Raw genomic sequence first — 13,504 nt, 5'->3', positions numbered from 1 at the left:
CTGGAAGCACAGACTGCCTTAGGCCCGCTCCTGGTGGGATCCCTGTGTGCGTCTGTATGAGGCGCAAGCGAACTTGAACGTGGACTCTCAGGGCCCAGGAAACACAGATCTAGAAAGACCCAAGGCTTGCACCAGGCACTGGTGAGGGAGCCTTGGCCTTGAGCCCCACATATGACATGGACTTAATTTCTAGACTGTTATCTGAGGCATCTACGAACACGCTGTGCTTATGAATCCAGGGAGTGAGGCTGTGTTTCTGTTTCAGTAGCCTCATCCTCTGGTCTCATGGTTTAATGCCGGCCGGCAACCAAGCACCACGCAGCCGCCTGCTCACTCCCCTTCATCTGGAGGGCTGGGGAGGAGAATCAGAAAAGAATGTAAAACTTGAGGGTTGAGATAAGAACAATTTAAAAATTTTATTACTAAATATAAATTACTAAATCTAAATTATATAAAATTAATATAAAAATAAGAATAAAGAGGTAAGAACATCAGTAATAACAATAATAATAGTAACAATTAGGATGGAAAGGTGGGGGAAAAGGGTAAAATCCAAAGGAAAAGGGAAAAGGGGAAAAAAACCCCAAGTGATGCACAGCGTCCCAACAGTCTTGATTCGTTTCCAAGTCCGGTGGGGGAACGTTCTGTCCAATGTTAGTTGGTTCCGGGTTTTTTTACAGTTTTTACAAGCTGTTCTGTTTAGTCACACCTTCCACTCGGCAATGGTGTACATGCCCAACATGGTCCTCGGGGGCCTCCAAGCACCTTGATCCCCCTGACCGCAGGTCTGGGTGCATGCACAGGGGTTTGGTTAAGTTTTGCAGGATCAGCTTCCCCCCCGCCCTCCTCCGCTCCTTTGCTCCATGGCATCAGTCGGTCTCCTCCTTTAACAATGTATAGATAAATCTCTGTGGTGGCAGTGGTGTTATCTTCCTGCCTTAACAACGTATAGATAGATCATTCACTGTGGTGATGGCATGAGTTTCCTGCCATAGCAATGTTGAGACAACACATCTGCTGTGGCGATGGTGGGTCTCACCGGCACAGTCTCTTACACCTCCTAGAGAACTGCAGAGCTGTGGACTCAGAAATACCGGGGCACAACGCTTGGCCTGCCTGAAAGGTTCAGGAGGCTCTCAGATATCCAGGCAGCAGTAGAAACCGGTCTCATTTTACAGCAAGGCTGACCACACTTGCCAGTTTTCTTTTGCGTGCTCACACCTGGAAGCCAAACCAGAACAGCTGCACACACAGCACAACAATTGCTCAGCACATCTACACCAACAGAGCTCTCCCCTAAAGCACACTTGGAGTCACTCGTACGCCAAGTCAACATCTACAGCGGAACCTGGCCACATGCTTTGACACAATGTCATTTGGGGTCAAACTGACACACACCAAAAAATTAGTAAAAGACATCTCCTTCTCTGCCACATCAGGTATCCTTCAGTTTGAGCTGAGTTAAAGCTCCTTCAGTTGAGCTGTAACTGTTACATTATTTCCCAAATGCAAAGCCAAACAGAGAAAATATAGCCACAACATGCTCCTTAAAAAGCAAATCTGCACACCACACACAGTTCATTGTGACCAAAGCAAGATGTGACCACGGGACCACGACCCTTCAAAATTTCAAGATGCCTAGGTGGGACCACACAAACAAGGAACATGCCTGCACATTAAGACAGGCTGGTCAAGTTTACCACCAAAACTCCACATCAGCATTTGCTAACCCTGTCCAGCTCTGGGTATCCAGAGCCACACTCAGCTCACTTGAAAGTGTCTCCTAGTAGCAGTATCAAGTATTAAGCTCAGAACGGTACCTCCCTGACGCCTACATGGAAGAAAACTCAAACTGTGCCCCCTTCTCCTTAAGGTTCCTTAGAGCTTGTGACAGGAATTTCATTCCACTGCTTGGAAAAGTGCCAAGGTTGCAGCTTAAGGGAACCGGAGTTCCCTGGGTCTCAGAGTAATTCTAGAGCTAAAGTGGTGAGAGACATCAACTCTAGATCAGACTACACGTGCCAGCACTCACCACTGACCCAGCATGGCAACCTCCTTCTGTCCTACCCAAAGGTTTCAAACCCAACACACTGTCTTCCTATGGCAGGAAGCTACCTTATTTATAATTTGTAACACCATTAACGTGTTCCGTGAGACGGGACTACAGATATATTATGCAGACAAGCAAGGCGCCATTTGGAAGCACCGGAGCCTTATGGCGAGACATTTTTTCTACAACAGAGAGCACAACGGTGAATAAACAAAGACTGAGTCCTTCTCCTCAAGGGAAAAGCATGCAGCAGATCAATGACTGTTGAACAGGCGGGCAGAATTCTCAGAAAAAGCAACCCGTAACTGTCAGCAAGAAAAAGAAGGTTGTTCCTCTGCAGGACAGAGACAGAGGATGAAGAAAAGGGGAAAAGGACCAGGACAGAAGTGGAGAGAGTAAAAGAGAAGGGAGCAACAGAATGACAGATAAAGGCAGAATGGAAGAGCAAGCAGGACAAACAAATAGGATGGAGAGCTACAGGGAATCAAAACACAATGGGTTTGTATGGCAAGGTTTGGGGAGGAGGAGGAAAAGGAGAAGAAAGAAACAATGTGTGATCAACTGACCGCAGCTGCCGTTCCCCATCCCCCTGCATGGAGGAGACAGGGAAATTGGGAGTAAAGTTAAGCCCAGTAGAAGAGAGGGCAGGACGGAAGGTGTTTTGAAGATTTGCTTTTACTGCTCATTCTCCTGTTCTGATTTGACGGCTAATCAGTCACACTCATTTCCCCAAGTTCAGCCTGTTATGCCCATGAAGGTAATGGCAGTCATCTCCCCATCCTTACGCAGGCTCATGAGCTTTTTATTGTATCTTGTCTTCCCTGTCCAGCGGACGAGGGGGAGCGGTAAAGAGCAGCTTCAGTCCAGCCTGGATCACCCCACCACACACACAAATCACAGCAGCGCAGAGGAGTGGCAGGGAGGGCCAGCGACACAACAGAGAGGAGACAGCGTTCCACGGACCCAGGACTCACCACAGCTCTCACTTTTGGTACCACTGTGAAAATGTGACATTTTAGATGCTTCTTTCTCCTTCTCTCCTCCCAGTCGCTCGTCTGTCCTCCATTTAAGGTCACCTGTGGGTGTCTCACCTCACAGCTCTTCCTCACAAGACAAGGACTCCTAGACACATAACCTCGCTCCCTTGTATGCCCGGAGGCCGCAATACACTTTGGGTTACGCACAGACCCTGCTGTGCACGCTGGCAGCCAGGCCTGCTGCGGGCTGCAGAGGTGGATCCTTCCCCATCCGCAGGGGCAGGCTCTTTGGTGCCTGCAGCAGGACGCAGCTGCTAGCCACATGGCCTTGGATGACTTCTCCTTTGCCTTTCCCTGGCCTGTCCAGCTCCTGCCGCAGCAGCTCCTGCCCACAGCCAGGCCGTGCCCCCCAGTCCCCTCTTGCACACGCACTGCGGGGGGAGCAAGGCCAGGCAGAAACAACCTCCACCAGCCTAAGGCAGGTGCAGCCAACAGCATCCCCAGGGGAGGAACAGCACGCAGCGTCCTCAGCCCAGCCCCTGGCAGAGGGAAAGAAGCACAAGTGACCATTATTGGCATCGCTCGGCCCTGGCTGGGGCCCCTCCTGCCGCAGGGCCTTCCTGAGCAGCAGTGGGGGGCTGGTGGCCGCTTTCATGGCAGCACTGAGGGGCTGCCTGGAGCTGGGGGCCCGGCTGCAGGAGAGGTGCTGCAGCAGGGCAGGCAGCAGCATGGGGCAAGTGGGGCCACAGTAGGCTCAGCAGGTCTGGTGAGCTAGGGAGGTGCCCGGGGCTGGCGACTGTGCCTGTGGGGTGGCCTCCCGCTTCCCCTCCTCCCTCCCCTCAGCCCCCAGCCCCTCCAGGACTGCCCAGACACAGATCATGGGCAGCTGAAGCTTCCCGTTCCCCCCACCACCATCGCCTCGAGGCAGCCAGCGGGCAGGAGACCACCTCAACCCGTCACAGGGGCTCACTTGCCTCACCCATGGCACTCCCCACACCATCAGCTCCCAGGCAGACGCCTGACACCCCCCTGTATCTCATGATGCCCCGTAACGCCCCGCTGTATCCCATAATGCCTCCCAACAGCCTCGCCACATTCCCTAAGGAATGTTCGTTACTTTACCCATTTTCTTCTCCAGGAAGTGACAAGCATTCCCGCTGCAGCAGAAAATCAGTACTGCTGGCTGAGCTGGAGGGACGGGAGCTGTTCTCTGCACATGAGGCCTGCCAGCTTTCCCCAGCCAGCTGCATGCAGTTGTGCAACACAGGAGAAAAACAGAGAGAATCAAACGATGAAAATGGCAAATGGATGAAAATTGGGGATCTTATCCAAAAAAATCTGAGTAGGGAAGGCATGCTACAAGGACAAAACTCCACGCTTTTGCTTCATTGAGAACTCACTGTTATTTCATCTCCCCTCCTCCTCAAGTTTTCTGCTCAGTGTTTTCAGCAGTATCAGGGGACTCATTCTGCACCTGCCCAAACTAGGACAAATCCTGCACCAAACCTGGGTTAATCACTGACTGTGAAGCTCCAGCACCGAAGGAACTCTCCGAACGAGCTCATCTGAGAAAGCGTGTAATAGCAAAAAAACCCTTTAATCAATGATTCTCTGCCTGGCAGCCATCCTGAAAGCAGAACCCGTACTTTCCCCGAAGAAAGCTTTCTGTGATACTCTTGCTTCTACCAGGCGCCACTTTTCTGTAACCCGCCGGTGCTCGGCCGAACCCCCCCCTGCCGCGGGGGCTCCGCAGGCGCCGCTCCCTGCCCGCACCGGGGCTACGGGCACCTGCGCCAAGGCAGCGCCCGGCGCTCCCGGCACAGCGCGGCCGCCCCCCGGCAGCGCAGCCCCACGCCCCCCAGCGCGGCTCCGGCACCCCCGGCCCCGCTCCCCGGCCCGGGCCCCGCCGCCCCCCCGGCGCTCTCCCCCGCGCCCGCCGCTCGCCGCCCCGGCCTCCGCTCACCGGCCCCGGCGCGGCCGCGGCCCGGCGGCGCTCAGCGGCCGCTCCGCTCTCCGCCCCGGCCCCGCCGCCGCCGCCGCCGGCCCCGCTGCCCGCCCCGGGGTCCCCCCGCCCCGGCCCTCAGCCGGAGCCCCGCGGGGAAAGGGGCCCTGGCCCGACGCCTCCCCCGGGCTCCCTCGCAGCCCCTCGCCCGGGGCCAAGGGGGCGCGGACGCAGCCGGGGGGGAGGCGGGGGGTTACTCGGGGCACGGGGAGCGAGCCCCGGGAGCGAGCCTGCTGCGGGGCTGGGGCCCTCCGCGCACCCCCTGCCCCGGGACGCCTCCGCCATAGTTCCCGCAGCCCAGCTAACAGGCGGCCCCCAGCAGAGGAGAGTGACAGCCCCGGCGGCCAATCAGAGCGAGCGTCCCCTCAGGGGAGGGCGGGCTCAAGGCCAGGACGGAGTGACAGCCCAGCGCGGCCAATCAGAGAGAGCATCCCCTCAGGGGAGGGCGGCACTACACCAGGGATTCCCTGTTGATGTTAGAGCCCTGTCCTGCTGCTGCCCTTCCCGCTGAGGTCCCCGTTTCCCACCACCACCTTCAGCAGCACCTGAGCATCCTTCTCCTGCTGCACCGCCTCGCTACCCCAGACACCCTTTGGGGCCGCCAGCTGCCCTGACAGGGGCCACTGGGGCCAAAGCGCGGCTTGTGGCAGCCAGGGGGTTCAGGAGCAGCCCGGCAGAATGGGGCCAGTGCAGGCCCTGGGAGTGTTATCAAAATTATACCCAGGAAAACTCTCCAAACCAAATGATAGTTCACAAAGCCGACCCTGGGTTATGGCAGCACGGGGTGCATGGGGGAGCTTTCCTCCTAACACGCACACCAACATACTTGGGGGTACACAGCATATACGGTAGAGTACTTGCATCATACAGTACTATTCATTGCATTCAGGCACTAAAGGGAGTAGCAAACCGCAAGGCTGAAACATAGCAACGCAAATAGCTGCATGGATAGAATGCTTATTTTTAGTCATGATAATTAGGAGTGTGAGAACAGCGCGTGCTTAGGGACTAATAACCAATTATATTTTTGCTTTGGGAATATGCATGTGTATCGAGTCTATATAAGTAGTGTTAGAAGCTAATAAAGTTGAGCAAGATGCATAACTCATATTGAGTAATTTCTTGACTCCGGCAAACCCTTCTCCCAACAATTGGCACCTGAACAATGGGAAAGCTGGAAAAACTCTGCCTTTGCATTGCGACAGTGGGCTTTGCGAATTGAGAGTCGCTAGAGAGGAGTTTGAGCAGGAAGACGTCCGTAAGGAGTAAAGGCGTCTGAATCCGGCATTGACGTCCTGCACGGACCTGCACCAGTAAGACCATTTTTCCCTCGATAATGGAGAGGGAGGCAGCACTCACACTATTATCTGATACTCTTGCTAAGCAAGAGGCTAGCGTGAGCAAGATGCTCCATGAGCTCTGTAGGTGGGCGAATGAAAAAGGACACTTAAAAGACCCCCAATTGATGTTTAGTGTGACTGAGTGGCGAGAGATCAGGGATTCCCTTTGGGATGCGATCCTTAGCGGCAGCAAGTCGGCAGCAAGTCAGCCAAGGACTTGGGATCAACCTGGCGGGAGGTCATGAACCATTTACGATCAATGGTTGCAGAGAAAAATATGGCTATGGCTGCCTCATACCTCCTCGGTCGGGAAACCGAGTCGTTGGAGTCTACCTGATTATTTGGTCAAGGCGCTCCGTCTGCGAAAGGCATAATTGTGCCTATTAAAAAATCTGCGACAGAGCTATTACACCCAACACCAACACCAGAGGGTGCCGCCGCAACGGGTGCTCCATGCCGACCTGAAAGCTACCAAGAGCCGCCCCCCCTGCTAGATGAGGAAGAGGGTACAAGAGTGGGTCTGAGCGCGCCTCTGAATGAGAGTGCAGAGTCCGATAAAGAAAATGAACCCACCCCAGCTGCTGCTGCCCCGATCCCCCGTCCCCAAACAAAACCCTCCAACTGGACCTTAAACCGCTTGCAGCAGCAATTGAACGAATGCCATCTGCATACTGCCGGTCGTGATGTTCAAGTCCTGACCCAGGAAGGCGTTATCCTCCAGCCTGCCGCTTCCCAGAGTTGTTGGTCTAGGGTTATATGAGACACTATATTGGAGGGAGAGGGGCAGGCTGCTTCTGCTGTTGCATGTGTGGTGCGGACCACCACTTTACCAGATGGTTCAGCAGCCGCAGCGTGGAAACCTTTTGATTGGAAGTTTATGCAGCAGCTACAACAAGCTGTTATACAATATGGTTTGCAATCAGAACTGGTCAAACACTTGCTGAATTATTTGTTTGACTCTGAAATCATGACACCCAGTGACTGTACTTCACTAGCCAGATTGCTTCTTACACCAGCACAGTATTTGCTTTTTGAAAAGGAATGGGAATGACAAGTGCATAAGGTTTTGATCCTGCCCAGGGCCCAGGGGCATCCCCTCTGTGATGGTAAAGAGGACATGCTGTTAGGTCGTGACATTTATGCGGACCCTAAGGTACAATTAACGTTTTCCATGGAAATGCATAATGCCTGCGCCCTGGCTGCAAAACAAGCCCTGACACTTGTCCCATCAGAACGAAAGGCCCCTTCCTTTATAACAGTCAAACAGGGAGCAACGGAACCATTTGACAGTTTTGTGAACCGGCTAGTGTAAGCCTTGGACCAAAACCACAGTATGATGGAGGATCTTAAAGTACAAAGGCTCCAGATGCTAGCTTTTGAAAATGCTAATCCAAGGGCCAAGATGATTCTGTCCACCTTTCCCCAAACAGCTCCGGTGGAGGAAATGCTGGAACGAATGGTAAACAGCGCAACTGCCCAGCAAGCCACCTTTGTCTCTGATGCTGTAAGTTCCACTGTTACAGCCATGCAAACCCATACCCAGGCACTGGCAGCTGTCCTCAAACCTGCAGTATGACCACGAGCCAAACAAAAAAGTTATCTCGGACCTTGTTTCCGCTGTGGTGGGAAAGGTCATCAACGCCGTAACTGCTCGGTGTCTGTATGGTGTGACAATTAATTCTCATGCTTCTAAAGTCTGTTGGCGATCGGGAAAACGCAAACAGAGCACGAACGGCGGCCGCGTGAAGACAAAAGTGGTCCCGTCAACCCAGGGCCCGGCCTCCCAGCAACCCAGGGTAGCTTGGGAATCAACTTGGCGACAGCAGTAGATGTCACTCTGTTTGACACAACACCATCCACAAGATTCCATCCACAGCCTTTGGCCTGATACGCTCCTCGTGTCGACAATGTGGAGCTTTATTAATAGGCCGATCTTCAGCTGGACTAAAGGGTATCTTTGTAATACCGGGGCTAATTGATGCTGATTATACAGGACAGATTGTTATCGTGGCTTACACATTATATACACCTCTCCACATACCACAGGGAAGCTAAATTGCTCAATTAGTTCCCCTGCAAAATTTCACAGATAGAGTATGTGCGCCACCTCGTGACTCTTTACCAAATCATGGGAATAAAAACGATCTACAGATGAACTTGTATGCTTCACTATGTCAATGAACAACCAGCCAGAAGCTAGAGTCACATTACTAAGAGGAAATGAATCTTGTACCTTTATTGCACTCTTTGACACAGGAGCTGATGTGACTATCATCACCCGACAGCTGTGGCCTAAACATTGGCCTACTAGACCGGCCACAGGAGGAGTCAGCGGCATCGGAGGCATCTCACTGCCACATACTAGCACAGAGCCAATCATTATTCAAGTGGAAGACAAAATAGCATCAGCACATGTAATGATCTTACCTTTACCAGATGGCATTTCTGCCCTCATTGGCCACGAAATAATGACTCAATTGGGAGTAGTGTTAACTACCCCAGGTACGGTTTTCTGGCAGCCTCTGCAGGGCAGCCTCCCATCCTAAAACTCACCTGGATTACAGATGAGCCTGTCTGGGTGGAGCAGTGGCCGCTACAAAAGGAGAAGCTGCAGATAGCGCATGAGCTGGTACAAGAACAACTAAATGCTCACCATATTAAGCCATCAACCAGCCTTTGGAACACCCCCATCTTTGTTATACCAAGAAAGTCTGGAAAGTTTCACTTACTTCATGATTTACGCAAGGTGAATGAACAAATGCAAGCTATGGGAGCGCTCCAGCCCGGATTACCAACTCCTACTATGATACCTAAAGATTGGGCCTTATTAATTGTAGACCTGAAGGACTGTTTCTTTACCATACCATTATTACATCCAGCAGATACACCGCGCTTCGCCTTCACCTTGCCACGAAGTCCTTCCACAGGGAATGCGCAATAGCCCCACCATGTGTCAACTTTTCGTTGCTGCAGCATTACGTCGACGGTGGCCGCATGCTCTCATTTATCGTTATATGGATGATATTTTAGTAGCTCAACCGCAACCCTTTACGGAACAGAACCTACAACAACTTATGCAAACACTTGGACAAGCAGGATTACAAGTAGCACCAGAAAAGGTTCAACAGCAATCTCCATTCAAATACCTGGGATGGAAGATTAATGACAGCATCATAACGCCACAGAAAACCACCATTACCACTGAGATCAAAACCTTTACTGATGCGCAGATGCTGCTGGGGGATTTGCAATGGATACGTCCCCTTCTGGGTATTACCAATGAAGATTTAGCTCCCCTACAGCTTCTTTTACAAGGCACAGATGCAGCTAAATCCATTCACCTCACTAATGAACAAGAGAAATGTATACAACATCTTGGACACCTAGTATCAGCGCGATGGGCAGCTCGATGAGACATTACCCTCCTCCTCTGACTACTGGTGATTTCTCGCCCTGTCTCTGTTTTTGCTGTTATCATGCAGTGGCAAAAGAAAAAAGGGGGAGATGACCTCTTCCATGTCTTGGAATGGATATTTTTATCCCTTCAACCTAAGAAAACAGTTCAGACTCGTATGGAAGCAATGGGCGAAGTCATTTGAAAAGGTCATGATAGGATGCTAGCTATTTCAGGGGAAGAACCATTTAGTATTCACCTGCCAATGAAGGGAGCAGACCTAGAATGGGCCTTGCGAAACTCTGCTGCTCTACAATTGGCACTCTTAGGATATACTGGACAGATATCACGAGAACAACTAAAGGGGAAAGATATCCACTTTTTGAGAACGTATTCATGGATGGAAATGCCTAAGCATTCATCTGTTCCACTTCAGGATGGTCTTACAGCATTCACAGATGCAGGCAAGGCTAGTCGAAGGGCTGCTGTGGTCTGGAAGGAAAAGGAATTATGGCAGCAACACATTATTGTTGCCCTCCCTAAAGATAATTTACAGACTTTGGAGCTGCTTGCAGTTTGTTGGGCTATGGCAAAATTGCGCACGGTGGCACTGAATATTGTCACCGATTCACTCTATGTGGCAGGAGTAGCTCAAAGGATAGAGGATTCACTTTTGAAAGAAGTAGCAAACCCACGACTAAATGAGTTATTCCAACAACTTCAAAGAGCTACAAAGCAGAGGACTGCGCCATATTGTATCATCCATATCAGAAGCCACAAATGGCAGGAAGGCTTAGGAGGAGGTAATCACAGAGCAGATCAATTGGTTAGCCTGACACGAACTGCACCCATCAATCAATTTGAAGCCGCACGAATCTCCCACACTCAGTTCCATCAAAATGCTAAGGGATTAAAAAGACAATTTCGACTAACACATGCTGAGGCACAGGGTATTGTTAGGAGTTGCCCGCAGGGCAGTCACCATGGCCCTGGCCTAGGGATGGGGGTCAATCCCCGAGGTCTGAGGGCATTAGAGGTCTGGCAGATGGATGTCACTCATGTTCCTGAGTTTGGCAGGTTGAAATATGTACATGTCACAGTAGACACCTATTCAAAATTTATTTGGGAAACTACAACCTGGAGAAAGAGCCTTGCATGTGTGTAAACATCTAACAGCCTGTTTTTCTGTCATGGGAGTCCCAGAACAGATTAAGACGGACAATGGTCCTGCCTATGTCAGTCAAGTCGTGCGGAAATTTCTTATCACGTGGGGAGTACAGCATAAGACTGGAATATCTCATTCTCCCACGGGACAAGCCATCGTCGAAAGAACAAACAGAACATTGAAGGATTATCTGCAGAAATTTGTGGCCATTACAGACCCAAAGGAGCACCTACACAGAACCTTGTTTGTTCTCAATCACTTGTGTGTGTTTGGAGACGACTCAGAGCCCCCAGCTATCATTCATGCTACTTGTGTAAATACTGGAGCCCCAAGAACTGAATTATCTGTCTATTATCGAAATCCGCGGTCAGGGGAATGGAAAGTCCTGCCCCTGTTTTGTTCAATGGTCGAGGTTATATGTGTGTTTCCACCCCTACAGGTCCAGTGTGGGTACCTGTGGATAACTGGCTAGCTGAAAAGGGTCACATAGACATAGTCCAGCTGGCTGGACAAAAATGCACGTCGCTCTCAGCTTATCTGAACTAAAGCAAAATACACTGTCTTTGGCTGTCCTTGTTACACAGTAACAGGAAGATTTCGGTGGGAAAAGAATGTTGCAGGTGGGAACAGAAAACTACAGAAGAGAAACTAGGGGCGGGCTTGGTATTTAGGCAACTAACCAATAATGAGCTTAACTTTTGTAATATGTATGAGCTAATTATAACAAGGCATAAAAGGTGACTGTAAGGTACAATAAACGAAGTCTGCTGATCACTCATATTGAGCGACTGTGTCTTCCCTCCGTCGCGACAGGTACCCAGTAAGTGGACACGTGCTGATACCAGTAGTCATAAAACTGGAACCAGAAGCTCGCCAGCAGGAGCTACATCGGTGGCAACTGGCCACACAGCCCCTGGCATTGGAGGCATCGCTACTGTTACAGAAGAGGATAGTTTGGGCCTCCCCAAGGGATGCATGTGACCAACTACGGGTGGAACTAGAGAACAAAGCTCTGTACTATTCCCTAAATGCCTGTGATTGTGGACGAAGGGAATGTGGCTGGGTTCTATTACTTTGTGGCTTATGTGAACTTGAATGGTGGGTCTCTGAATATACCTTGCAAATGGACTTAGGGTGTTTACAATGTAAATGGAAAGTTAGAGAGAGGAATCCTTTGTGGGAATTGCGAGAATGGATTAGAGGAAACCACCGGTTTGCCCGAGATCTGTTTGCCCTGTTTGAAGCTACTGAAAACGCGAATCGAGCACAGTGGCAGTGGCGGGTTTGCAGATATTTGGACAGCCTCAGGCTGCAACGCCAGACTAAAATTATAAGTAGGGAGTGTGGTGAAAAAATTTTTATACCTCGACAATATGCTGTCCCTGCCAATAAGTGGAGGAAGGCCCAGAATGAGTGGGCAAGGAGAGCTCACAGAAAGTAACATTTTTGTAGGATTAGACATGCTCAAATGGTGGACTTGGTTTATGGTCTTAATGAATATTTTACCTGTTGGCCAAGGTATTTTTAACATCTTGCCTAGGACAAACATATGGGTGACATGGGCAAATATTACAGGGGTAACAGACTGCTGTTTAAGTCTGCAACAAGCAGACAACCACTTTAGAACTTGTTTAATTGGTATTCCCTTGCAGGAGAATGAAAGAGATCTTGATAGTTTTTGGAATGTTGCAACTGTGAATCTGACTTCCAATGAAAGGGAAACATGTCTGAGTCCGAATGGGCAATTCGTTTGGCCTTCTATGCGTAATGCAGCGTGGCAGAAAACTGTTATTGAGAATTTAAATCAGCCACATCATTTACCGTTGCAGGAGTTAGACCTATTGGGTGGCATTGTGCCCGTTAAATATGTTAATGTAACTGCAGCGGGAATGTCAGAATGCGGCAACACGGTACCACCACTTCAACCTGTAGATGGCACTGGAGTAATTTGGTTTGGTGACCCGTGGCGGTTGTGGCTAGCACGCCAAGGTGAACGGGGGTTTTATACAGGATTTCAAAATCTAACTGGTTCACCTATTTGGGGTGAATTGAAAACTGGAAGCTTTCATGTAAATGTATCAGGGGGTTATCAGTTGCCACCAGGAGCCTTTTTGATATGTGGGGATAGAGCGTGGCCAGGGATTCCTTTGTATCCTGTCGGTGGACCATGTTATTTAGGGCGTTTGACTTTCTTTGCTCCACATATGAAAGACTTATTGAAAATGCCTCCACAATTTCATAGATCACAGAGGGCACTGCGCACCTTTGATGAAACATGTAATGACCGAGTCGATTTGCAGTCTGTAACAGCAAATGTCTTAGCCTCCACTATTTATGCCAGGAGCAATGACTGCATTAAATGCTAAGAATATACAAAGGTTAGCGTGTTGGGGAGAGAAAAAATTTAATCTTACATCACAGATTTTAAGTTCGTTATTGCTTGATATAGATAGTGTTAGGCATGCTACATTACAAAATAGAGCTGCAGTAGATTTTTTGTTATTAGCACATGGACAGGGTTGTGAGGATTTTGAAGGGATGTGTTGTATGAACCTTTCTGATCATTCCATATCTAT

At 50.3% G+C, this 13,504-nt stretch overlaps 1 protein-coding gene and 1 non-coding gene across 5 annotated transcripts; both read right to left on the bottom strand.

The window, feature by feature from the left end:
* Positions 1-500: 500 nt before the first annotated feature.
* Positions 501-5,850, bottom strand: LOC119145952. Of its 4 annotated transcripts, XM_037382810.1 has the most exons (4): positions 5,289-5,850; positions 4,150-4,271; positions 3,025-3,566; positions 501-1,221 (listed from the first exon to the last, which is right to left on the bottom strand). In XM_037382810.1, the coding sequence occupies exons 1-4, from the start codon at positions 5,312-5,314 to the stop codon at positions 1,216-1,218; spliced, it is 696 nt and encodes a 231-aa protein (XP_037238707.1). In that variant the 5' UTR covers positions 5,315-5,850; the 3' UTR covers positions 501-1,215. The 4 variants fall into 4 exon arrangements, 1 of the variants encoding a protein (XP_037238707.1); XR_005103581.1 differs by lacking the exon at positions 5,289-5,850 and having other exon boundaries at positions 3,037-3,566; positions 4,150-4,452; XR_005103580.1 differs by lacking the exons at positions 501-1,221; positions 5,289-5,850 and adding an exon at positions 4,991-5,036 and having other exon boundaries at positions 3,029-3,566.
* On the bottom strand, positions 1,956-2,040 carry LOC119147914. The gene has a single exon (XR_005104227.1). It is a non-coding gene; the product is annotated as a small nucleolar RNA SNORD45 (small nucleolar RNA).
* Positions 5,851-13,504: the final 7,654 nt, after the last annotated feature.

The sequence above is a fragment of the Falco rusticolus genome, chromosome 4 (assembly GCF_015220075.1).
Source record: "Falco rusticolus isolate bFalRus1 chromosome 4, bFalRus1.pri, whole genome shotgun sequence".
Taxonomy (NCBI): domain Eukaryota; kingdom Metazoa; phylum Chordata; class Aves; order Falconiformes; family Falconidae; genus Falco; species Falco rusticolus.
Note: the sequence above shows the minus strand (reverse complement) of the source record. Positions and strands in the feature narration are given on the sequence as shown.